General features: G+C 43.8%; 1 protein-coding gene across 1 annotated transcript in view; it reads left to right on the top strand.

The window, feature by feature from the left end:
- llgl2 (LLGL scribble cell polarity complex component 2) overlaps positions 1-23,890 on the top strand; it is a 33,357-nt gene extending 9,467 nt beyond the window's left edge. Inside the window, exons 2-27 of the mRNA XM_079493491.1 lie at positions 5,708-5,826; positions 6,320-6,417; positions 7,351-7,432; positions 8,493-8,608; positions 9,004-9,162; positions 10,328-10,490; positions 10,698-10,830; positions 10,925-10,979; positions 11,186-11,340; positions 12,270-12,481; positions 13,461-13,528; positions 14,073-14,226; positions 14,454-14,558; positions 15,013-15,108; positions 15,219-15,415; positions 17,490-17,637; positions 18,141-18,288; positions 18,961-19,077; positions 19,436-19,602; positions 20,810-21,074; positions 21,544-21,700; positions 21,808-21,836; positions 22,056-22,103; positions 22,598-22,646; positions 23,426-23,487; positions 23,751-23,890. Of these exons, the coding sequence (XP_079349617.1) occupies positions 5,752-5,826; positions 6,320-6,417; positions 7,351-7,432; positions 8,493-8,608; positions 9,004-9,162; positions 10,328-10,490; positions 10,698-10,830; positions 10,925-10,979; positions 11,186-11,340; positions 12,270-12,481; positions 13,461-13,528; positions 14,073-14,226; positions 14,454-14,558; positions 15,013-15,108; positions 15,219-15,415; positions 17,490-17,637; positions 18,141-18,288; positions 18,961-19,077; positions 19,436-19,602; positions 20,810-21,074; positions 21,544-21,700; positions 21,808-21,836; positions 22,056-22,103; positions 22,598-22,646; positions 23,426-23,487; positions 23,751-23,755 (3,063 nt within the window). The 5' untranslated portion in view covers positions 5,708-5,751 and the 3' untranslated portion in view covers positions 23,756-23,890. The remainder of the gene's footprint in view (positions 1-5,707; positions 5,827-6,319; positions 6,418-7,350; positions 7,433-8,492; positions 8,609-9,003; positions 9,163-10,327; positions 10,491-10,697; positions 10,831-10,924; positions 10,980-11,185; positions 11,341-12,269; positions 12,482-13,460; positions 13,529-14,072; positions 14,227-14,453; positions 14,559-15,012; positions 15,109-15,218; positions 15,416-17,489; positions 17,638-18,140; positions 18,289-18,960; positions 19,078-19,435; positions 19,603-20,809; positions 21,075-21,543; positions 21,701-21,807; positions 21,837-22,055; positions 22,104-22,597; positions 22,647-23,425; positions 23,488-23,750) is intronic.
- Positions 23,891-24,520: the final 630 nt, after the last annotated feature.

Raw genomic sequence — 24,520 nt, forward strand, 5'->3', positions numbered from 1 at the left:
GTGGAAATAATAAAAAGTCCCCCCATTCTGTGTTTCCTAGAACTGTAATTATGAAAAAAATCATTAACATGGTGAAACACATCTTGATGACATCATCAAGATGTGTGTCACCATGTTAATGATTTTTTTTCAGACCTCTAGTTCTAGGAAACACAGAAAGGGGGGACTTTTTTATTATTTCCACACAACAGCTCTAAGGTATATTAATGACATAGTAAAATGTTGAAAATGAGTGGAATGCCCCTTTAATGATGAGACACGTCTTCATGAGTCTGAGCCAAGCTATATGGCTTACCAGTGGAAATAATGTTCCGCAGTAGCATTAGAAATCTCACTGCTAATTTCTTTTCAACCATTAGCCATGCCAGATGTTCGTGCATATTACTAATACTTGTCCGGTATGAACAGCCTAGTGCCAGACGAGCTGCTTTATTCTTTATTCTGAGCAATCTACAACTTTTTCAAATCAGATTTTGTAGCCGACGACCAGATAACAGGGCAGTATTCTAAATGAGACAACCAACGAATGAATAACAGATTTCATTATAGAGGGAGTGATGAAAGCAGAACACTTCCTAGTCATACCAATTCCTCTTCCCATTTTGATGACAATATTATTTATATGTTTGGACCAAGATAAAGAGCTATCTATAGTTACTCCCAGAAGTTTGGTAACGCCCCGCCTTCCTCTGATTGGCCTACCGACACTGCCGGCCTTACCAGACTTTCCTCCGAGGTGGAGGATACATGCTGGATAGTCTGCCGCGAGGTTACTCCGGGGGATGGGAAAAAATTTAATAATACAAGTACGATATAATGCAAGCGAATGACAGCTTGGCACGCGCAACACTAACCTTTATGTTTTGTAGAAGAAGCAAACTAATATATTGTTTATGCTGTTTTATTTAACATGTGTACAGTGTAAACTTGAAACATTATTCAAGTTTACACTGTAAAAAGGTATCTTTTCCCTTGATCTTTTTTTAGTATAATAGTATTAGTTTACTATAATTAGATTAATACACGATAGTCAACACTAACACTTTAATTTAGAACACACCCAAATCATACAAATATGTGTTCAATCATTCAATCAAAACAAACGGCATAAACAATATTAGTTTGCCTCTACAAAAATAAAAGTTGTCAAGCTGTCATTCTCTTGTACTTGTACTTACTCTCTAGTAACCTCGGGTCTCGGAGGACAGTCTGGTGAGACCATTGGGGCAAGACGGGCACTCGGGCAGTGTCTGTAGGCCAATCAGCGGCAGGCGGGGCGTTACCATGTCTATGCTCGGACGTAGAATAGATGAGAAAAGTTATGGCTATGGGATGATAGTTTTGATACACTTTGTATGATAAAACAAGTTGGTCCATACTTATTGATTACCAAACCTAGCCGTGAGTGTTGTTTTTCCATCAGGGGATTCTTATCCTATTCGAAGGAGTCCATGGAAGCCAAATTTCTTAATGTGTGAAAAAGACCTCCCACCCTGCCATTGTTAGCAAGGCTTATGGCTTTGAGCTCCCTCTTTCTGCTCCACTGGCTCTTGTGGGACAAGTAACGTGCGTGTGCACAAAAACACCCACATGCTCATGTCTGCAAGGACAACAGGCCTGTCCCACTGCTGCCTCTCACTTGTGATTAATGCCAACAGTGTGAGTGTAAGAGCTACGTTGGTTATTGTCTCCGCCAGGCCGAAGGCGTGCGTGTGCGTGTGCGTGTGCGTGTGCGTGTGCGTGTGCGTGCGTGTGTGCGTGTGTGCGTGTGTGCGTGTGTGCGTGTGTGCGTGTGTGCGTGTGTGCGTGTGTGCGTGTGTGCGTGTGTGCGTGTGTGCGTGTGTGCGTGTGTGCGTGCGTGCGTGCGTGCGTGCGCGCGCATCCGCCAGCACTGTTGGCCCGGTCTCTGCGAAACGATACACACTCTCAGAACCTCTGCCTGGGCTGAATTTGTCAGATCTAGCGCCACCATGAGGCAGAATTTTGCTAGTTTTTTTTATATTGCGCTACAGATTTTGTCCAAGCATCACGCAAATCGGTACACACATTTTTCCATATTCCATCGTCATTGGCCAAGATTGGCTTCCAAAGTTTGCAGGATTGGTCAGTTTTTGCACACACATTCCCGCACGCACATTCTCGAGGAACAAATGCCACCCTTTTCACACTGGCCTGTTAGCCAATGTTAGCCTGTTAGCGCCACCAGCAGGTTTGATTGCTGTGAATGGCCTATTATAGCACCACCAGGAGGTCACAAAAACCTACCTGACCTGGCGGGGACCTGTGCTGCCCCTGCTGTGCACTCTTTCCAGTTAAGTTCTCTGTTTACTGTAGCATTTCTACCTGATAGTCCACATGATTCATGATGACTGCAATTCTCTATTGGCTCAGAGTTTCACTCTGTCTGATAAAACATTCCAGATGCCACCAGTCCAGACACTGTACAATTTGGCAACCAATGACTGCTGAACCCGTTTGAACCCCCTAGGCCTAGGCCTATCAGGAACCAAGTTGCCCAACTGTTGTCCTTTCTGAGGAAGTTTACTTGGGAAGTCTGTGAATGCCAGAAATGAGTAAGCCAGTGGCGCTGATATGAGGGTAATAACTGAGCTATGTCTCGATTTGGACTGAGAAAAAATGAGCTGGTTTGGATGGAAAATTGTGACTCATAGCTTAGGCTTGTGTCATGGACTTGTGATTTTATATTTATATATGTGTATCATATGTCTTGCTGAGTAACTGATCTTTCTTTCCTATTTCACTGTTATTTCTTTTCTCCCGAATCATCAGAAATGAAGCCTATTGGCTCAACCTGCACGCATAAAACTATAACCTCTGTTCTCACTTTCTTGACGTGGACATTCCTTGGTGTCACTCGGCAAGGAGAAACGGATAGCTTTTGAGTTCCTGTGCAGAGAAAACGCATGCAATGAGGCTTTGAGGCCCTTAACATGCGGTTAACATGTGGTTTCTTTCACGTGATAGAGCTTTATAGATCCATTCCTCTATGAGGTGAGGAAATCAAGTTGGGTTCTGAATAGTCGTCCCTCCCCCCCCTTTTTTTGCTTAGGAAGTTAACTTACGGAGTTCACCAAATGACCCAGAAGTACTGTATCTCTAGGATATGATAAGAGAGTAAAGAGACCTGATGGGACCCAGGATATAAGAGAGTAAAGAGACAGACAGACCTGATGGGACTCAGGATATAAGAGAGTAAACAGACCTGATGTGACCCAGTTAAATTCTCTTGGCTAAATGGTAGGGAAAGGTAGGCGTTTCATTGCATCCTTTAGGCCTGCAACAAAAGTTGTTCTGACCTTTTCAATTAATCGAAACAAGTTGTGTTTTTTATTAATCTTTTTAATATACTCATTACTCAATCAAGAATCTATTGTGTGATACCACTGCCATATTTTATACTCTGTTGTTCAACAGTGTCAGGCTAAAATAGCCGATCTGAAAGCTCACACCGCGTCGCATCATGGTGATGCTTTCTGAGCTTGTTGTAGATTGCTTATTTTGTTTTCGGTTAATTTCTTTTTTTTTAACTAACCGGTAATTTTGTTTTTACAACTGATTACTTTGATTTGTTCAATTTAGGAGATTAGTAAGATTGATAATAACATAAATGGCTCACATTTTGGTCGCATCCGAAATCAAATGATGACACAAACCGAAATCATCTGCTTCAAAGTTCATATTGATTTCATAAACTTCAGCTTAAAAAATAACGGTAGTGGGTCGCACACACCAAGACTTCAGTTCAAATTGTTTATTTCATATTTGAACAGGGACAAACGATTCGGCTATCCAGCCTTCATCAGTGTGGAGTGTGACTGAATGTAGGTTCGGCTTGTAATCTCTCATTTTGTTATATTGGCATTCAGAGTGTTTTATTTGTATTTTAGTTTTTACATTTTAATTGTTTTAACATGTAAGAATGATATGTACTAGCAGAAGATTACTGTGTTCTGGTGGTATCATACCAGATATCAACAAAGATGCCTATACATTTTTTGTTCGGATGGTTGTGTAATTTTCTCTCCCCTTTCCTGTGATTTTCCCCTCTTTTCTTGCTAAAAAAACCCAGCCCTCTTCTATGACGGGTGTTTTCATCAGCATGCGTGTGTCTGCTAAAGGCCTCGACAGAGTCCGTTTTGACTTGCGTTGGGTGAGAGAAGACACACAATGCACGCAAGGTTATTAGTGTCTATACAGAGTGCATTGCTTATGTATCCGATTCCTTATCTACAACGTGCATTGTAGTACGATTCATCCACTACTGTAGATGGCAGATGGATGTGAAAATGTTTTATTAGAATGACTCGACATGTTATCTTGAGACTCGAGTGGTGATATAAACATTACAGTGTTGGTCGCATCTGTAAACGGCCAAATTGTCACCAAATGGAAGCATAGGAGATGATAAATTATATACAACTATCAGAGCTTGTACATGTACACACACTGTTCTCCGGTTATTCCGCAGAGTTCTCGTCGGAACACCGCGGCCACGGATTCCGTTCGGACCTGATAATCACCAGGGCTGGATTTGGTCAAAAATGTATTAAAGCAAGGGGGGCGGCCCATTCTGCATTAAGTCAAGTGGTCAGTCCAGGCTTGATAATCACTGACAAGTTTGCAAAGCTGTGCTTCTATCCATGCTGTTCCGTGTTTACGTTTAAGTGGCTTCCTCTTTCAGAAAGACGGGGGCCTGTGGCTAGGAGCAGAGGAGGAAAGCCTTTCTGCTCTCTGCTGCCAAAGGTTGCCAGGGGTACTGTTCTCCGACCGCGTTGCGATTGACGGACGACGTAAGGCACGGACTGGACGAGAGAAATTTCTCGACCCCTCCGTTGGTTGATGCTTTCTGCGTCGATTACGTTCAACTCTATAAAGCACTTAACTGTGCTTGTGTGGTTACTGTGGCAAAACAATAGTTTCTCGTGTGTGTGGGGGTGTGTGTGTGGGGGTGGGGGGCTGACTTTGCCCAGAAAATTCCTGTCTCTCATTATCATCATCCTTGTCAGTGAACACTGTCACACACGGCACACACTGAGCTACCTGAGTCTGCCCTTCATTCCACAGACATTCGTTGTAATTCTACTTCCCTTTGGCTGTTCCAATAACGTTTAACTTTCATTCCAGGGGTCTGAACTGCTGTCATCTCTTTGATCACATTCTTAGCCAACCTCCCCCTCAACTCAGAATTTATAATCTGAATTTAATGAATCAGAATGACGGTGATCTAGTTTATGGCCTTTCCAGATTAAAAGGTTATTGCCACAGTGACAGGCCGGGCTGCACATCATCTGTCCTGTACAGTATGCAACTATGCTTCAAATAACTTTTAGGTGTTAAACCAGAAGGTGTCCTAACCGACACAGGAGTAATCCTGCGTTCACACGGGCAGATGCAAAAGATTCAAAGCTACATAGCATCTTTCTTTGTAGCTGATGTTGAAACTAGCTCAACTTTGTTGAGTTTGTTGTAGCTTTGTAGCTTTTGCAGCAGCTACAAACGTCCAATGCATCTTTGTATCTTCATGTTGCTGTCTTCCATTGAAAAAGAATGGTAGACTGTATCTTTGCATCTGCCCGTGTGAACGCAGCATATTCTTTGTCGTTTTATTCATTAAAATAAGTATATACTTTATACTGTGCATCTTTTCTATACTAAATGTTATTGTTCTTTTCTCTCTGTGGTCCAGGCGGTGTGTAGTGGCACTGGGCCTGTTGGCTCCAGTCTGAGAGGATGAGGAGGTTCAGGCGACATGGACAGGAGTCCCAAAGAGACCGAATCAAACAGGAGCTCTTCCAGTTCAATAAGGTACTAATAAAGAGAGACCAAGAAGAACCATCTGTATTTTTGAGCCACCCTTGAACTTCCAAGGTTTATTGTCACATCACAAGTTTACAGTGTAAGAGTGGGTGGGAAATTATTTACTAGCTCCCAATGAATTGCAGTTACAAAACATAGTCCTAAGAACTGGGGAAGGAAAAGTCAGATAACTGTACTGAATATAACACTCTTGTGCAAGTAAGAGACCTCACTTATCAGCCGATATGAACAATATGATTGTATAAATAAGTGATAGTGCTAGTGGAGCAGCAGCAATGGAGTGTATTCATAGTTATGTATACGTGAAGCGATAATGATAAATAATGGCCCTGATTTTGGACTTTTTTCTTATTTCTGTTCTGTACCCCCCCCCCCCCCCCCCTTTGTCTCCTGTTTTGCACCTCACATCTCACATCCTGTCCTGATTTGGCTTCTTGCTCACATGGTTTTTGCCTCGTTCTACATTTCACTTCTCTTTCAGACCGTGGAGCATGGATTCCCCCACCAGCCTAGTGCTCTGGGCTTCAGCCCCACCCTGGACCTCCTGGCCATAGGCTCCCGCTCCGGAGCCATCAAACTGTATCCTCTGTGGTTCCTATACTGCCTAATCCTGAGCGTTATGTTTGTATATACTCGGCTATGATTGGATAAATAATCACTTAGGGATTTTACTGCAAGGAGGAGGAGTGGGTGTGTGCACACACGTGTATTATGTTCCTGCGAGGACGTGAGCACGGCACGAGGTGCAATTAGGTTTTACGTTTTCGTGCGTGTCATGTTTGAACTTGAGACGGGCAGTACTCATGCGTGGCTGTGACTCTGCTTAAATCCTCGTCTGTCGTTCACATGGGCACCTGACGAAGGTATTTAATTTTCCCACGCTGTTGCTCAATGCAGCCTAGTACTCTCAGACACTGAATTATGTGTGTGCGTCTCTTGTCCGTCTCTCTATAGCCTCTCGCACAATTATACTCATTGACAGCGTGGTGGAGCCAGTCAGTACACTCTACCCATTCACACATTCAGATAGACACACACACACACGCTGGCTGTGATAACCCCAGTGCCTTCTCTCGTTAAACTAATCCATTCACACAATGAGGGAGATTGTTTGTGATAAAATAACACTAGGGACCCATAAAGGGAAATCTGTGAATGAATTTATTATTAGCCAAGAACAAGATGCTTCAGGGAACAGAGCAGATTGTGTTGTTTTTAATGACTGCCTGGACAGATTGTTTTAATGCTAACAAGTTGTAGCACAAAATGGTAATGAATCTAAGTACTTATTTCACACAGCATGACAAATGTACAGTACTGCGTCATCGGCGCCTCAGTTTCTGTATGAATGCAAGGCACACAAACATACTGTATCTTTTGTCCTTGTGTTCCGTTGTGTGTGTGTGTGTGTGTGTGTGTGTGTGTGTGTGTGTGTGTGTGTGTGTGTGTGTGTGTCCACTCCAGTATGAGGCGCATTCATGCACGGCCAGTTGTTCCTTGACTATTGTTCAGGTATGGTGCCCCAGGGGTGGAATTCATGGGCCTGCATGATGAGAATGCTGCCGTTACTCAGGTGCACTTCCTGCCACACCAGGTGAGTGAATGCATGCGCGCGACTCTCTCTCTCTCTCTCTCTCTCTCACTCACTCACTCACTCACTCACTCACTCACTCACTCACACAGTCCCTCAGCCACACATTTGTACAATTGTTGGTGAAATGTATCTTCAGAAATATAAGTCAGTTTGGATGGAATTAGTTTGCGATGGTTTTTGAAAACCGTATGCCAAAAGCCTAACACCATGCCAAAATTCAAAAAGTAGTTACCTAGTGCATAATCGTTGATTTTATTATGGATAAAATCTCCCAATGATACAATGGAAGAAAGGGATTTTGTAAACAAGCACAAAAGGACAGTCATATTTTTACCAGCTACACACACACACACACACACACACACACACACACACACACACAGACACACAGACACTAGGTGCTGCCACACTATCTAAAGAGCCGCACACGTTCCAAGCTGTGCGCAGCTTATTTTCCGAGTTTTTAGACAGCTGGTGGATGGAAAAGAAGCTCCACCTCCACGGAAGACTTGCGCGACGGCCAGATTCCCGGAAACGCTCTCCTCCGCAAGTCTTCCTCGGAGGTGGAGCTTAATTTCCATCCACCAGCTGTCTAAAAACTCGGAAAATAAGCTGCGCACAGCTTAAAACGTGCGCGGCTGTCGACCGTTTTGCGCTTAGGTGTGGAAACGCTGTCTCTCTCTCTAGTCTCTAGTGGGTTGTTGGCTGCAATGCTATCCCATTGACTGAGAGGTCGGCTAGAGGCAAAAAGTGTCTGGTTGCTTAGAGACGAGGCAGCCAATCAGGATGATAGGTAGTCAATACAACAGCCAATGAGAAAGATAGGTCGAGTGGTGAAAGCCAAGCAGAGAGAACATAGACCAGCTGTGCTTACACAGCAGCAGCTGGTAACTGTGCTTACACAGCAGCTGGTAATAAAAACTAAAACAGAACAACATGGATTCACACTGAGGTTATTTCAGTACGTTCATTCCATTGTTATTACAAGACTTGAAACGGTCATCTTTCACACTAAGCTGGTTGTCCTGGTGACGTCCCTGTGTTTATATGATGACTTCAGGTTGAACTGGTGACTCTGCTGGATGACAACAGTCTCCACATGTGGACTCTGAGAGCTCACAAAGGGTTGTCTGAACTACTGGAGATCGGACGCTTCACGCTAACTGGACCTCCTGGGTAACACACAAACTCACATGCACAATTAGTCCTCTGTATACACACTCGATACACTGTATAGCTCTGCGTTCTGTAGAGTTTGATTTGCATTAGGCCATAGACGGACCCCCATTTTGATATCTTTGTGACTCCCATCTACACTGTAAATCAAGTTGATTTTAAATGTAATCTGAGTTACAGGTCCGCAAAAGGTCTATTTGGTTCCTATCCTAACTATGAATCATTTGGCTTGGGATCCTTCTGGATCTCCCCCAAGGACTGCTGGGCGTCCCCAGACCCCACCTAGAGAACCAGTGCAATAGAAGATTGACCATGAATGACCCATGACCTTGTTCTCTTCTAATGTACCTCTGGCTAACTAACCTCATGATTTCTCTTTTATCTCTCCAACTCAGTGCTCCCCCCAGTGTCACCCGTGTCACAGCGGTGCTGGCTCACTCCTCAGGAGAGCTGCTACTGCTGGGGACGGAAGGAGGCCATGTCTTCGTGGTTGAGGTCCCAGGCTTTAGAGAGCTGGAGGAGAGAAACATCAGCCTGGACCAAGTCGCCAACAGGTCGGTGTCAATCACACCATAGATAGACCCACGCCTATGCACTAAAAAACATTTAAAGTCATAGTAAACCTGAGTTGGCTCTATACAGGTATGTCAGGGGTTTTCAACAGGTGGACCACTGGTTGTCTGTGAAGGTATTGCATGTGGTCCCTGACCATGCATTTAGTAATGTAGGATTGTTTTCCACTAGTTGAGAAATTGAAGTGAATAACCTGGGGACCTATGATGACCGTCCATGTAGTCATTTACTGACAAGTTGGAGGTTAAGAAATTCAACAGAAAAGGAGTTAGAATCTCAAGGGAGGTGCACAGAATTGTCTGAGTCATTATTATTAGGAAACTAGAAAAAGTGCCCCTTGGGGCACAGGTCTCCACCAGGCCAGGTCACGTTGTGGCCTCCTGGTGGTGCTATAATAGGCTAATGTGAAAAGGGTGCAATTTCTTCTTATGCCTTTGATGATTATTGGATGATTTGAGGCAGGATTTTTGGCATCCAGGGAGTGTGTGTGTGCAAAATTTGGCATCGACCAGGTTAACGGTGCCAGAGATTAGCTGTACACAGACGGGCGGACGGATACACGGTGAAAAACCTACTCTCTCCCCATGCCTTCGGCCTGGTGGAGACAATTATTAGTGGTCAATGGACCATTAGTTGAGAAACAGTGGGATGTATACACATGGGATGCATATCCAAATATATACAAGTGTTACAAAAGCACTAATCTTAGCCCATATCCCCACCCAACAAAACAGTGGTCTGATTCTAAATCAGGGTGATGGTTCACAATCAGTTAAACCCCTGCTATATGTGGACTGAATTCTTCCCCCAGTCTCTACAACAAAACTGTTCACCAAAAATCTCGATCGATCTAATTATAGGAATAATATTAAAAATAAAATGCCTAATAATGAAATGGTTAAACAAATGGAAACTCTTATTGACAGTGCCTTAAAAGCCCCACTCCTACATAACAATAGGAAATAAAACCTGCCACCAACACTACATCACTGCTATACACACTTGGTCACAAATCCACCCTTGCTCTAGGCCGCTGCAGATCAATAATGACATTTTAACTGCAATCTCTTTGTTTCCCTGGCTCCCTCCCTATTTTCCCATACTCCCTTCTTCTCCGCTCGCTCTACCTTCTGTCCCTCTGTCCAGTGTACCAGAGGACTATATAGGCCGGAGGAACCTGGAACACGTAGAGTCCTTGCAGGAGAACCCAGTCGATCCAAACCAGGTTATTATTGGCTACGGACGAGGTCTCATAGTCATCTGGGACCTGGAGAAACAGTGTGCTGTCCAGCACATACCAGCTACACAGGTAATTACTCTGCAGTCAAGCCAACAAAACTAACGTGCCACTCTTGCAAGACATTTTCTTTAAAGAAACGACTGCTATGAAAGAACACCACCCAGTACTGTATAAACTGAGATTGTGAGCTGAGGAAAGGAGCTGCATTCTTTCTCTTGTTTCAGTTGTTTGTTTGTCATAAATTCTCCCCGTAACCCTCGCCGTTTGTTTCCACAGCAACTGGAAAGCGTGTGGTGGACAGAAGATGGCGGCCATATTCTTAGTTCCCATAGCGACGGCAGCTATTGTCGATGGACGGTGGGTGGGGAGGACTCAAAGGACGAAGAAGAGAAATCAGATATTCCTTATGGTGAGGATTAAAATGCAAGCCTCACTACAAAGCAATTATAGCAATTTGCTTCAGGCTATTTACAAATAAACCCATCTTCATTTAATCTGTGCAGGCCACTTCCCCTGTAAGGCCATTTCCAAGATTGTTCAGCTACCTACAGCAGAAGGGTAAGCTCTCTCTTTATCTTTCTTTCCTTCCTTCCTTCGTGACATTGCCATTCTGTTTCTTCCATCTCAGTGAAAGTGATAACTGAGCTTATTTGTGTCATGAAAATCTGAATGTTTAACTTGTGTTTCACATCCACCTGTTATACATTAATCCTCAGCAAATAGAGCTGAACTTGAACTTCCCCCCTTCCTCTGTCTGTGTGCAGGCCTCCGTTTCTGCTGTTCAGTGGTGGCATGCCAAGGGCCAGTTATGGGGACAGACACTGCATCAGTGTGATCCACAATAAAACACACGTAGCTCTGGACTTCACCTCCCGGATCATTGACTTCTTTGTCATCAGAGACGGGCTGCAGCACACAGGTGGGCCCTACACACCAAACCAAACAACCAGCCCACGCACTGACTTCTTTCATAAACATGGCTGACGTACAGTACTTATGCTACGTTTTTGGCAGCTGTACTGTTATCACCATTGCCAAATATTTTAAGAAGCCAAATGTTGACACATGTCACAAAATGCTCACGGCAATACCTCTTGACTGTTAGCATTTTGACACGCTCACTGTTTATAGTTGTATGGTTGCCTGACAAGTCTGTTGTTGGTGACAACATACCGGTACGTAACTTTGTTGGCAATGGTAAGAACATATCTACACTACAGTATACTCATCTACAGATGAAACAAACTGAAGTTTGTTTTCCGTAGGTGGAACATGTATATTAAAAAATATATATGGCATAGCTGACGTAGGGCACAGGCAAAATCCAGCCTGAAGTGCAATGTAGAGCTCTTCACTGGTTCAAAATGACAGACCCAAACCGTAATGAACCCCAGATTTTTTTTTTTTTTTTTGTTGTTGCCATAATTGGACCCGCAGCTCAACCTTTTCCACTCTTATTGTGCTGCAGTAATGAGTTAGACATGTGAAGACCTCTAGTGGAATGGAACATAACAGGCAAGCAGTTCTAAACTGTAAGAAAAGACGTATGACAAGGAAATGACCCTGTGTGTCACCTACTTCTACAACTCTTTCATTGTCTGTGTAACAGTTTCACAGATTGACACTTTCAGTTTTCGTACTAACGTCCTGATCCGAGTGTACTCTACTGACAGTAGTTTAAGAAATCAAGGATGAGACTTAACTGTTACAGAACAAAAATATTAAATTAATGACATATCTTCCACAAACATTTACAAACTGTAGGAGCTGGTTGTTGCACTGTGTCTGTGGTGCATTGTTGCTTTCAAAATGGACTTTAGAGAATCTCCATGCCTTGCTGTCTGCTAGGTGATCCCAGTGCTCTGGTGGTTCTGGTGGAGGAGGAGCTGGTGGTCATTGACCTGCTGACAGAGGGCTGGCCGGTCATCCAGACTCCTTACCTGGTGCCGCTCCACAGCTCTGCCATCACCTGCTCTCACCACATCTCCGCAATCCCCCTCAAGCTGTGGGAACGCGTCATCGCAGCCGGAGACCTGCAGAGCACACACTATTCCAAAAGGGTAGGCTGACGTTGACCTACTTTTCATTTGTGCACTTTCACTTAACACTTCCAGTGCGCCAGAATTCTTCAAAATAAAGACGCTAGAGTGCTCGGCAGATGAGGCAGATTTTACTCTGAAAATCCCCAAACCGGGAGGTGTAATCTTTCATTACTACCATGCGCTGTAACATCTGATCTCTCTTTAGAAGCGTTAATATTCCAAATGAGATGCTTGGTTAAGTTAGATCTGATCAAAACCATTTTGCTAACCGATTTGCTCATCTACATATGACGTAAAGTTTCCCTACATTGTCAATGGCATTTAATGTTTGTGTTGCCACAAATGTACTTCATATTTGACGAACATATGACCTAATTTCTCCTTTCTTTGTCAATGGCAAATATGAGACATGTGGGGACAAAAGCTGTATATAGGAGGGGCTGGCACCCCTCAATAAAGACCCTAAGACGTCTCCACACGTCCTGGGTTCTCTACGGGAAGTCTTGAGCACTTAAGCTGTGAATAGAAATCATGGCATTTTAATGTATAAAATATAAAGTTGTGTCCAAACAGCCTTTATTAGATAATTGCTAACATAATCAGTTTCTGCAGGACCATCTAATTGCCCTCGACTCCTTTTTTATATATTATACTCTGTACAAACGAATAAATAAAGCTCCGATTGAAGCATATTAAATGTTCTCTTACTGACAGTGACATATGTACACATGGCCTAGAATGGCCTCAAACTCCCCAGCTATTCATTCTTCTGTGGAATGAAGCATCCTTAATGGTGGTATTGTGGTGGTGGAAGCAAGAGTGGAAGCATGTATTCTCAATCTTTTGTTGGAATGGAGTGGAATGCATTAAGTTGGTATTATTGGAATGTTGCGTCCTAAACATAGATGTTGCCTCAATCTTTTGTTGCAATTGACCGCATTAAGGTGGTATTATTGTTAAACTTTCATTTCCCTTTGTGTGGTTTCCTTCCCTGCAGCCGTGGCCTGTCACGGGAGGCCAGAACCTGGCACCAGACCCCCCGCAGAGAGACCTGCTACTCACTGGGTCAGTTTAAAGTCACTTTGGAGATATTTTACCTTCTGTTGTTGGGCAACTCTACTCTTAATCTACTTGACTTCATTGTCAAATCACAAGGTGTAAGTGGGTGAAATATGTTTTTGTGCAAACTGCCTACTGTTAGATTAAACATAGAAGTAAAATATTGAATATCAAAACGACTATCAGCTAATTGCAACAGATATGTTGCAAATGTATTCAGTATTCAAGTTATTGTACCAGTGTAATGGGAGCAGCATGCAAGACTGCACTCACATGGTGACAGGGTTCAGTGGCTATTCAGCAGCCTGGTGGCCTGGCTGTCCCTTAGTCCATTTGTTCAGCTTTTGATGCCACATTATCGGCTGCCTGCTGGTAACGGTGTGATCAGGTTGTTGCTGGGGTGGTTGGTGTCTCTGATGGTAAGCTTGGCGTATATGTCCACAGAGGGAGAAAAGCTCACCTCCGGTGTGGTGCTGCGCCGTCCGCACCGCCTCGGTGGTGTTATGGTGATCTTTTGGATATATTAGCAATGGTGTATTTTTGTCCGTAGGCATGAGGACGGGACTGTGCGCTTCTGGGATGCATCAGGGGTGTGTCTCTATCCCATGTATAAGTTGAGCACAGCCAGCGTGTTCCACACGGACGCCGACCCCAATGATAACATGAACCAGGGTACTGAAGGAGAATGGCCTCCGTTCAGGAAGGTACGTCTGCGTTCACGTGTCCACACACAAAGAGGGCCCTCAAAACAGTGCATGTTGTGATGAGTCTGATGACATAACAAAAGGGGACAATAAATATAATGGATAAAGGACAACTTCCCAGGGGAAATGTCACGTACAATTACGACAAGCATGTTACTTTTATTGACTACAATATCCTTGGCACAAATCTACCTATTTTCCCTTATCCTTCCTTTCCTTTCTTTCAGGTAGGCTGTTTTGATCCCTACAGCGATGACCCAAGGCTGGGTGTACAAAAGATCCACCTGTGTAAATACAGTGGTTACCTGACTGTGGCGGGCACTGCCGGACAGGTAAAAAGAGCACCGTGAAACATCTGTTAACTGAAACAGATCTCATCTGATGGCTGGATTTTATCATGGCAGAAATCTTGTCTTTAATATCTGTCATTAAACTGCAACCAGGCTTCTGCACTCGATAGTTGTCGATGGCTGCTATCGTGTATTTGCTCACTGAGCCATGACTTTATTTTTTCTGAACTGTGGAGTTCTTGTAGATTAATTCAAATATTAACCATTTAAAACACACACGCACACACACTTCATTCACCAGTGATTCCACAACAATCTACAATCTCACAACGTGCCGCAATGCTTTTTGATCTTGTCGATCTGCTACGTTGCCTGAATGCTTGCCCATTTTCTCCGAATGTTCACCTAGAATTCTTTGCCTAGAATTGCGACGCTAGGGTTCATGTCAGTTAATGTTGTGCCCCCCCTCCCCTCTTGTCTGTGTGGCGTCGTCCAGATCCTGGTGCTGGAGCTGAATGATGAGGCAGCAGAGCAGACGGTGGAGGCTAAAGTAGTGGACCTGCTGCAGGGCCAGGAGGGATTCCGCTGGAAGGTAAGCACTAACTGCCAGTCAGACATCTGTCATCTGATCAATATAGAGCGTAGCTATAGTCGTTACTCATCTATGCTGTAGTACCAGGGTGTTTACCTTCCCCGGTTCAGGGTCACACTCGTCTGGACGTACGAGAAGAGCCTGTGATGTTTCCTCCAGGCTTCCAGCCCTTTGCTCTGGTCCAGTGCCAGCCTCCTGCCGTGGTCACTGCCCTCACACTGCACTCCGAGTGGAAGTTAGTCGCCTTTGGCACCAGCCACGGATTCGGACTGTATGACTACCAGCAGAAGAACAACGTCTTTGTCAAGTAAGGAACCACGTGTGCCTATAAGGATAGAAAGAGGAGGACAATCACAGGTCATTTGTGGTCGTCAAGAGGCGTATTTAGGGTTAGGACTTAATGGATTGCCTTTTTATAGCGCTTTTCTATGCACTACGTGCCTACTCAAAGCACTTACAATGGTCCATTCATTCATACATTGGGAGGTGAAGCATTTAATGTTTGAATTGTATTGGTTTGGGTAAAGGTTAAGGCCATGCAGTTGGGATGATAAAGGGTGGAAAATGAATTTAGTCAATGTAAATCAGTTGAACATCTGCCAAGGATAATAAAAATCACACCCGTGTGAACTGAGTGGTTTAAGGTATTATATAGCCTGATCAGCTGTGGTCTGACGTAATGTCTGACGTAATGAAATCACACCCGTGTGAACTGAGTGACCATAGCAACCATGCTCATTTTGTTGGTACGAACAAACACGTGGACACGTAAACTAACAAAGCCAGTTGTTGGAGTGGTTTACACCACTCAAAAATCACACCCATGTGAAGTGAGGGCTAATATATTAAAGTCTAACTCATGTTGATGTGATGTAATGGTGATGTAAAATAAACGCTGCCAACACAAACATTAAACGCCATTAACAATAAAGAGACATTATGACGTAATGTGGCACATTATGACGTAATTGTTCCCTTCATTGTCATTGTGTTTACAAAACAAACATTGAACTAAAGACAAACATTAAACCTGTGTATAGGAGGGGCTGGCGCCTCTCAAAAATACAAGGGTGTGGGTATGTGAGTCAGAGATTATCTTGTATTTGAGTTGCTCTTTGTTTGAGGAAGATAACAATATATACAGGAAATGTTCAAGAATACATGTTTGTATTCCTGAACCTGCTTATGCATGCCATGCATATCTGCCTGCACGAAGAAGTAGCCATGTTTATTGCTCATCATTTTGTAAAGGCAGTAAGTGATATTTAATGCTAAAAGTAGTGTTAAATAGTTCTATATGCTTCTATAGAGTGTCCAGTAAAGGGTGCAGAGGCATATCTACAAAAATCTACATTTCTGCCTGGCCAAAATCCATACAATGAGAAAAAAAGAGGACAAAAACAAGACCTGAGAACTATTAGTGGACAGCTGATTGGCTGTTGCGGTAGAGTGGGACCCTCAATCACCCATTGGAATGTAAATGCATGCCTCATATCTCTTTGAAAACCTTTAGTGCTACGATTGTGCGCGGGGGGGACAACAATTAACACATCTTGCCTGCCCAAAATGTAATTCCTGGAAATGCCACTGAACGGGTGGCTCCTTTTCTTCCAGTTCTTGTGAAATTGGAAGTGATGACACAAAGAAATGAGCAGACAAATTTGGAACTGGAGCACTAAAATTTAAGCTGATAAATGGGTACGCTCTCTTCTGATTGAAATTGGCAACCCAGTATAAGTTAACCACTTAGACAGCTATTGGGGATGGTCACTTATCCATAATGACTTATGATAGTGACAATGAATAGTGTTTCATCTTGAGACCTGACACAGTTTGGGTTGAAACTAAAATGAAAGCTACATTTATAGTAGGCATGTGCAATGAATACAAATAATGGAAATTTGACATTTTACACATCACAATTATGCAATTGTGATACTAGGTAGTTTATTCAAACACTGTAGCACAATGCCCTCATCTTCTCACCGTCACACAAGAGGTTAATAACCAGAACATTGTCCAACAAATCTCCCTATCCATCAGGCTTAATACAATCACACAGGCCATTACAGCGTAATAAGCAACAAAGACATCTTTTTACACCTTGAAATAGAAAAATTCAATAAATATATTGTTGACGAGAAAAAAAAGAAAAACATAAAACTAAATTCAAAATAATTTGGGATCATGTTCATCATACCCCTACCCTGATTCTCAACATCGGGGGTCCATCTGCTGTACTGTACTTGTACTGTTACTGTACTTAACCATCCCTGGGGATCCCGGACTCCACTTTGAGAAACGATGGCCTAATGCATATCATACTGTGGGGGTCCTTGATATGACAAATGTGGTGAAGCCCTGCCCTGCCTCTTCCGTAGGTGTACGCTGAACCCCAGTGACCAGCTGGCCATGGAAGGTCCTCTGTCCAGGGTGAAGAGCATTAAGAAGTCTCTCCGGCAGTCCTTCAGGCGGATCCGTCGCAGCAGAGTGTCCCTAAGGAAACACCACGTAAACAATGCCGCAAAGGTAAACGCATGGATCAAAGTTCTGAGTCTCCACTTATGCTCCGTCGTAATTACATGCGGTCCCCATTTAATTTGTCATTTGAGAAGCATGTCGTGCACACAAAATAGCCAATCTAGTGCACTGGTTCCCAACAGTGGTTCGGGACGTTATGGGTCGTGGAAACATTACATGCGGTCCCCATTTAATTTGTCATTTGAGAAGCATGTCGTGCACCGAAAATATCTAGTGCACTGGTTCCCAACAGTGGTTCGGGACGTTATGGGTCGTGGAAACATTTTCCTTTTTTTTTTTTTTTCCTACTACATTTCTTTTTATTATTTCAAAACATTTTCAAAAAACATTCCCAAAAAAAGCATTTTTTTTCATGAATTAAAAACAAATTCAATTAATTTTTTTCAGTAATTTCATGAAGCAACGAAATATAAAATGAATTCTAGAAAACGGCTATCTCTCTCTGATCGATTTCTTTCTCCTCCCTCTGACTTTCTGTCATGTCTGTGTAGCTCCAGGAAGCCAACGCACGTCTAGAAGCTGAGCTAGCAGAGATGGAGCTGGCTCCTGTCCAGAGGAAGATAGAGGCACGCTCCTCGGACGACTCCTTCACCGGCCTCGTGCGCACACTATACTTTGCAGACACATTCCTCTCAGACAGTGAGTTTACGTTTCACAACCCCCCACATCGTCATTGAGGCCTTCATGTAGTGTTTGCAAATATTTTACGTTTTATTGTAGCACCAAACAGTCAAAAGTCAAAGACTACTTAAAACTGTCAGATTGCAACAGACTAGCATTTTTAATCGGCACAAACCAGTCGGCCGATGAAACATTCTTTTTGCCCATGCAAGGTAGCCTGTAGTGCTGGTTTACAGTTTTGCCAGTTCTGCTTATTATAAGCGACTTTGGGCTAGTTTACCTGTAAAATAGCTTATTCATAGTTGCGCGTTGCCTTATTGGGCTTGTTTCTGAATTGTAGTTGCTTATTTGGGCTTGCTTTTAAATTATAATTTTTTTAAATACCTGATATAATAGGGCTCAAGTGGTGAAACTCGTTGCTTCTTTTGGGCTTGTTTTCATAGACCTGGTCGCTTGTTTCACTCACAGAATCTGGCAACCTCTCTGTATCCCACAACGAAAAAAAACCCACAACTGGTATAATTTTGTGTCACGGCACGCTGTAAGATTGTAGATCTGCTATTTTGTATTTTCACCTCGCCCCAGAACAGGGACGCCAGGGTTCATGTGGTAAAATTGGCAAATGTAAGTTATTGATATCTGGATGCATTGAGGGACATTACCCTGATGTTTACCGCTCTTCCCCCCCAGGCAACCACAACACACCCTCCCTGTGGGCAGGGACCAACGGCGGCTGTGTGTTTGCCTACATGCTCCGGCTTCCACCTGTAGAACGTCGAGCAGATGACCCTATCAGTGCACACCCTGGTGAGAACATGCAGACCCAAACTGTTTGGAGTAGTTGGCACGTCGTCATACAACGTGTTTGCCAGCTTTAGCCCATTAAAACCGGGAAAGCATCTGTCATTTTAGATTTTAGCGTTGGCTATTTTTGGAAAACAACATTTTTAAATCTTGGAAGTGTGAGAAAACTGATTTAGAAGGCATTCATAGAATCGGCCCAGTGGTCTTAATGGGTTAACAATGGGCCTTTTGATAAAAAATAAAAAAATTAACACACTTGATTACATCTAAATCTTACACCCTTTCCCCCTTACTTCCTGTCCTTTCTTCCTCTCATTTCCTCTCTCTCTCTCTCTCCCCCCCCCCCCCCCCCTCTTTTCAGCCAAGGAAATCCAGCTAATGCACCGTGCCCCGGTGGTCTGTATTGTGGTGATGGATGGCCATGGCTCTCCTCTCCCTGAACCCCTGGAGGTGGCCCACGACCTGGCCCGCTCGCCCGACATGCAGGGCTCCCACCATCTACTGGTTATATCAGAGGAGCAGTTCAAGGTGAGGAATACTTCAGGATTACCCCTGTTGTATACACGTCCTTTCTAAGCCTTCCATAGGGTGCCAAGGACGTGGGGGGCCGGGCTAAAACAAATGTTTTTTTTTGCCTCTCCTTCTTGAATGTACTGGCGACGCCATCTTGTATAGACGCGAAGACCGTACTGGCGACGCCATGTTGCTTATGGTGCTCCATGGAAGGAAAGAAACATGCGCAGTTGAGACCAAGGAAGCTGAACGCGGAAGTGTTGGCTGCATATAGCCCATTGCGCATGTTTCTTTCCTTCCATGGAGCACCATAAGCAACATGGCGTCGCCTGTACGGTCTTCGCGTCTCGTACTCTTTAGACAGTCCTTGGTTTACGGCCCGATTAGAATGGCTCACAAATCTAAATCTAGAGAGCTCTCGTTGGTCCCCAAATGTTCTGTCTTAATTTCTGACTTCAGCATGTATCTCGTTTGGAATATATATGCTTCTAGAGAGACTTTAGGTGTACCAGCATGAGGTAAGAATGGAAGATTATGCCTCCCAGTTTTTGGAGGGGAACGGAAGGCGGGGCTTTTCAGAGTAAAATCTACCATCTCCCGGCCTTTATTTTGAAGAATTCCCTGGCATTTAATAAAGTGTTAACATGCACACACAAAGCAGCAGAACCACAGTTCATGCATGACCCGGGTGAAGAACCATAGGAACCATTGTTCCTATGGTTCAGAGGTACTCTGGAAAGAGAATAATAATAGAAACAATATCGTCACAGAACAAAATAAGAAAGAATGCAATAATTAGTACATACAGTAATTGTGCCAATCGCAAAACAAAGTATGGCAATAAACAAGGATGTAAATTGTCAAATTGCATTAATAAAAATCAGACCTGTGTGAAGTGAGGGGCGCTCTTATCATCGTACATAATCATACATCCACTCATTCCAGCCAATCACAATTTGCATCCTCACCTTCGTCATCAATGTTTGTGTTATGCAATGTTTGTATTTACACAAACACTCCTAATTGTCCATTCATTGTAAATGGCATTTAATGTTTGTGTTGGGACAAGAATTGGGTTACATACACCAAAAGCTGGACATGGGAGGAGATATCGACCCTCAAAAATAAAAATCGTTGTAGCCTCTTCAACGCCCCAAGTGGAGTTGGCCCCTGAAATCTGACCCTATTTCCTTGTGTGTGTGCATGCATGTCTATTGTCTAGGTGTTCACTTTGCCAAAAGTCAGTGCCAAGATGAAGCTGAAGCTGACAGCCATCGATGGCTCCCGCGTGCGGCGAGTGGGCGTGGCCTGGTTCGGCAGCAGTCGGACGGAGGACTATGGGGAGAGCGGCCTGCTGTGCCTCACCAACCAGGGAGACGTCCATGTGATATCGCTGCCGGGGGTGAAGATGCAAGTGCAGCACCCTTGTATCCGCCGCGAGGACGTCAGCGGCATCGCTTCCTGTGTTTTCACCAAGCACGGACAGGGTAAGAAAGGCGTGTCCGGGACACTCGGTGTGAAGCCCAATTTAAACTTGTAGGCGTATGAGTGTTGCTCGCCAGAAATAACTGATTTACAAGCTAACGGCGTTAAAAGGCGCGTCCCTAACTTGAAAATCTATGGTTTTCATTGAATATCGACACACCCTTACGTGGCAAAGTATAAATTAGGCTTAAGGCTCCTCTTGCCTTCTTAGTTTCCCAAGTGCGTTGGAGAAAACATCCATAAGGTAGACATTTTTGTTTTACCTGATGTAGGACCAAAAGGTTTACTAAATTACGTTTATTGTAAGTATAAAGACAGTGTGCAGACTCTGTACTTTTTCCCCATTAGACCACCCATTGCTATAGTACACCCATTGAGATAAGTGCTTTCTCTGGTATTGACCTCTTCTGAATGTACTTGTCCCATGAACACCCCCCCCCCCCCCCACCCATGCACACACACACTCCTCAGGCTTCTACCTGATCTCGCCGTCTGAGTTTGAGCGTTTCTCTTTGTCCGCTCGCTGCATGGTGGAGCCGCGGTCCCTCGTGGAAGTGCTGCCTCTTTCACCCACCGCCACCCAACTCAGAGCACAGCCTGAAGGGGCGTCTGCAGAATCAGATCACAGGTTGACACATATATACACACACACTTTATTTTCTTAGTTTCTTACTCATTCAGATGCTAGTTTATTTCTGTACTGATCAACTCTTGTTTTTTTTTGTGTCATTCCAGAAATGCCAGAAGGGACAGTGATGATGCAGGTAAAAGAGGATGTTGTGAGATAATGAAAACCCCCACGATGTAGTCAAATGTGCACGATTCACAATACTACATTCTCTAATGTAGTACGCTCTTGTTGTCTTGTTGTGCTTGTGCTAATATGCAATATACCTGTCTTGTTTGTACAAACACACACACTCCCCTTGTATGTGCCTGTGTATACTGATGTGCTGACTGCCTGCCTACTGCCTGTGTTCCAGAAAGCGCTGCTAGACGTGTTATGGAGCATGCTTTGCTGAATGACGAGAGTGAGTACTCGGGGAGAGTGAGACTGACGAAGAGAGATCGTATTAGAGATCATTCAGTTGAAGAGAGAGATCATATTAGATCATACAGTTGAAGAGAGAGATTATATTTGACACTGGCATCTCAATTATTCAAACCCTGATAATGGAGCTTGAGTTACCTGTAGTGCAATGTGTGCTGCCAGATGACTACCGGTATGTCAGCTTTTCTGTGTTGTCATGACACCCATTGTGATAACGGACACACCTGTAAAATCAGCATTGTGCAAGCTCAGAACCTGTGCTGTATGTTTTCAAGCTCAAAACCTGTACTGTATGTTTTGTCAAATAGCAAGTGTTTGCCAAACCATCATTCCTTTGCATGATTCAAATAACCCCCATACTAAACATTACGTTCACTGAATGCTGTTTGATATCGTCACTAACACGGTTGATTTGTACGAGAACTAAACTGTTTAACAAAGTTGCTAAAAGTGTGTGGTTTTGTTTCATTGCAGAGGTACTTGAGGAAATCCAGAAGTCATTAGAAGGAGTCGGAGACCAGACGTAAGTATGGGTCACCCTTCTTCAAGGAGAATGTAAGGACCACATTCATAGACTGGTCTTAAGATCATATTTTATCTTAAGTAACTCATTTAAGTACAAACCGACTATAAAGCACATATTCATAAAACCTTACTTGGACATACAGGGCTGTGAATCTGCCCATTCTGAGACGAGAGATGTTATAAATTGTGTGGCAAATGTCTTCGTTTTGTGGAAGATGTTGTCAACCGTATGTTTCAAATGGGGACATACACATGACGGGTACATACTGTACTTGTAACAACATGGCTGAATGTCCAATTACACTCCACTCTGGGATTCCTCTCTACGGAACATTCCAGAGGGAACTCGGTGACAGGTTGTGTATCCCAGACATCTCGTCGCATCCTGCCCACTGTGATGCAAGCTATTTTACACATCTAAACAGATGGATTGTTCAATATGAATATACGCTATATTTGTGTGGTACATTTTATTCACAGGGAAATCTGTATTTGGTCCTTTTGCAGAGGCAAAGATGCACACAGGTGTGCGTGTTTAGATTAGATAATTTAAGACTCATAAATCAAAGTTTGTTTAAGCATAAATCCAAGACTGTCTATGAATGAGGCCTTTCCAAATAAGCATCAAGCTTTGTGAACTCGTGTTGTTTCAAGGACTTGTGTCCATCTGTGAACTTGTGTTGTTTCAAGGCCTTGTGTCCATCTGTGAACTCGTGTTGTTTCAAGGCCTTGTGTCCATCTGTAGCCATGTTCTTACAAGGGATTTTCTGTCCACAGAACATTTCTGGAGAATAATGTGAACAGTACTCTAGATGGAGGGAAGGTGCTAAGCAATGGAGGTAATACTTTGTTCTAACTTCTGTAATCGAATCGCACGCCTCATGCCTGAATTATGTTAATTTGCACGCCTTGAAAATATATCTACAAGCTAACGGCACATTCCACTGTGACATAATGTATTGTGATACCTGGTGAGCTTGTTGATCGGCTATTCTGTGCGCGACTACTGTGCACAATGAGTATGTTAAGTAAGTTCAATCTGTTTGTAAGCATCATAATGTCTAGTGATGATTTTCCTTGTTTTCCTCTTTTCTTTTCTCAGACTGACCGGCACTGATCTCCTGGCCTATTACATCAACACTACTACTACCACTACTGACCCCTAGCCTCAGACTGACAGCCTGGCTGACTGACTTCAGCCACCTCCCAGTGTATTACCAAAGGGCTTTAGTCAGTAGTGCACTAAGAGGACTACGGATGCTATTTGAGACTTGCCCACTGCTTCAGACAGCGGGGGCATGGAGGGACCACCGCCTGTGCCTAGACCAGTCACTGTACCTGCCCCTCACCACCCGTGGTGTTCTGCAGCTCCTCGCCGACTCAGCCGGCCTACCGATGGCATTGTGGCGGGTCACCATTTAATCCAAAGCCTCTTAAACACATTCCTAATTATGTGACCATTAAAATCAGTCATTTTTGATCATGCCAGCGTCATACCAGCATCTCAAGCCTGCCATATACGTACATCACTTAGTTAAACTTGCTCACTAAAATACTACCCCTTCACGATTCCATTGGAAAGCTTTTTTTTTTTTTACCACCGCCTGTTCACCTTTGACCTCACCTGTGGAACTGTGGTCTGTCCAATCACCACCCTGCCTCTGTTGCACAGCCTCACTGGCCTCAAGGATAGTCTAAGAAGGATGAGACGCGAAGACCGTACGGGCGACGCCATGTTGCTTTGGAAGGAAAGAAACATGCGCAATGGGCTATATGCAGCCAACACTTCCGCGTTCAGCTTCCTTGGTCTCAACTGCGCATGTTTCTTTCCTTCCAAAGCAACATGGCGTCGCCCGTACGGTCTTCGCGTCT

Source organism: Electrona antarctica, assembly GCF_951216825.1.
Source record: "Electrona antarctica genome assembly, chromosome: 22".
Taxonomy (NCBI): Eukaryota; Metazoa; Chordata; class Actinopteri; order Myctophiformes; family Myctophidae; genus Electrona; species Electrona antarctica.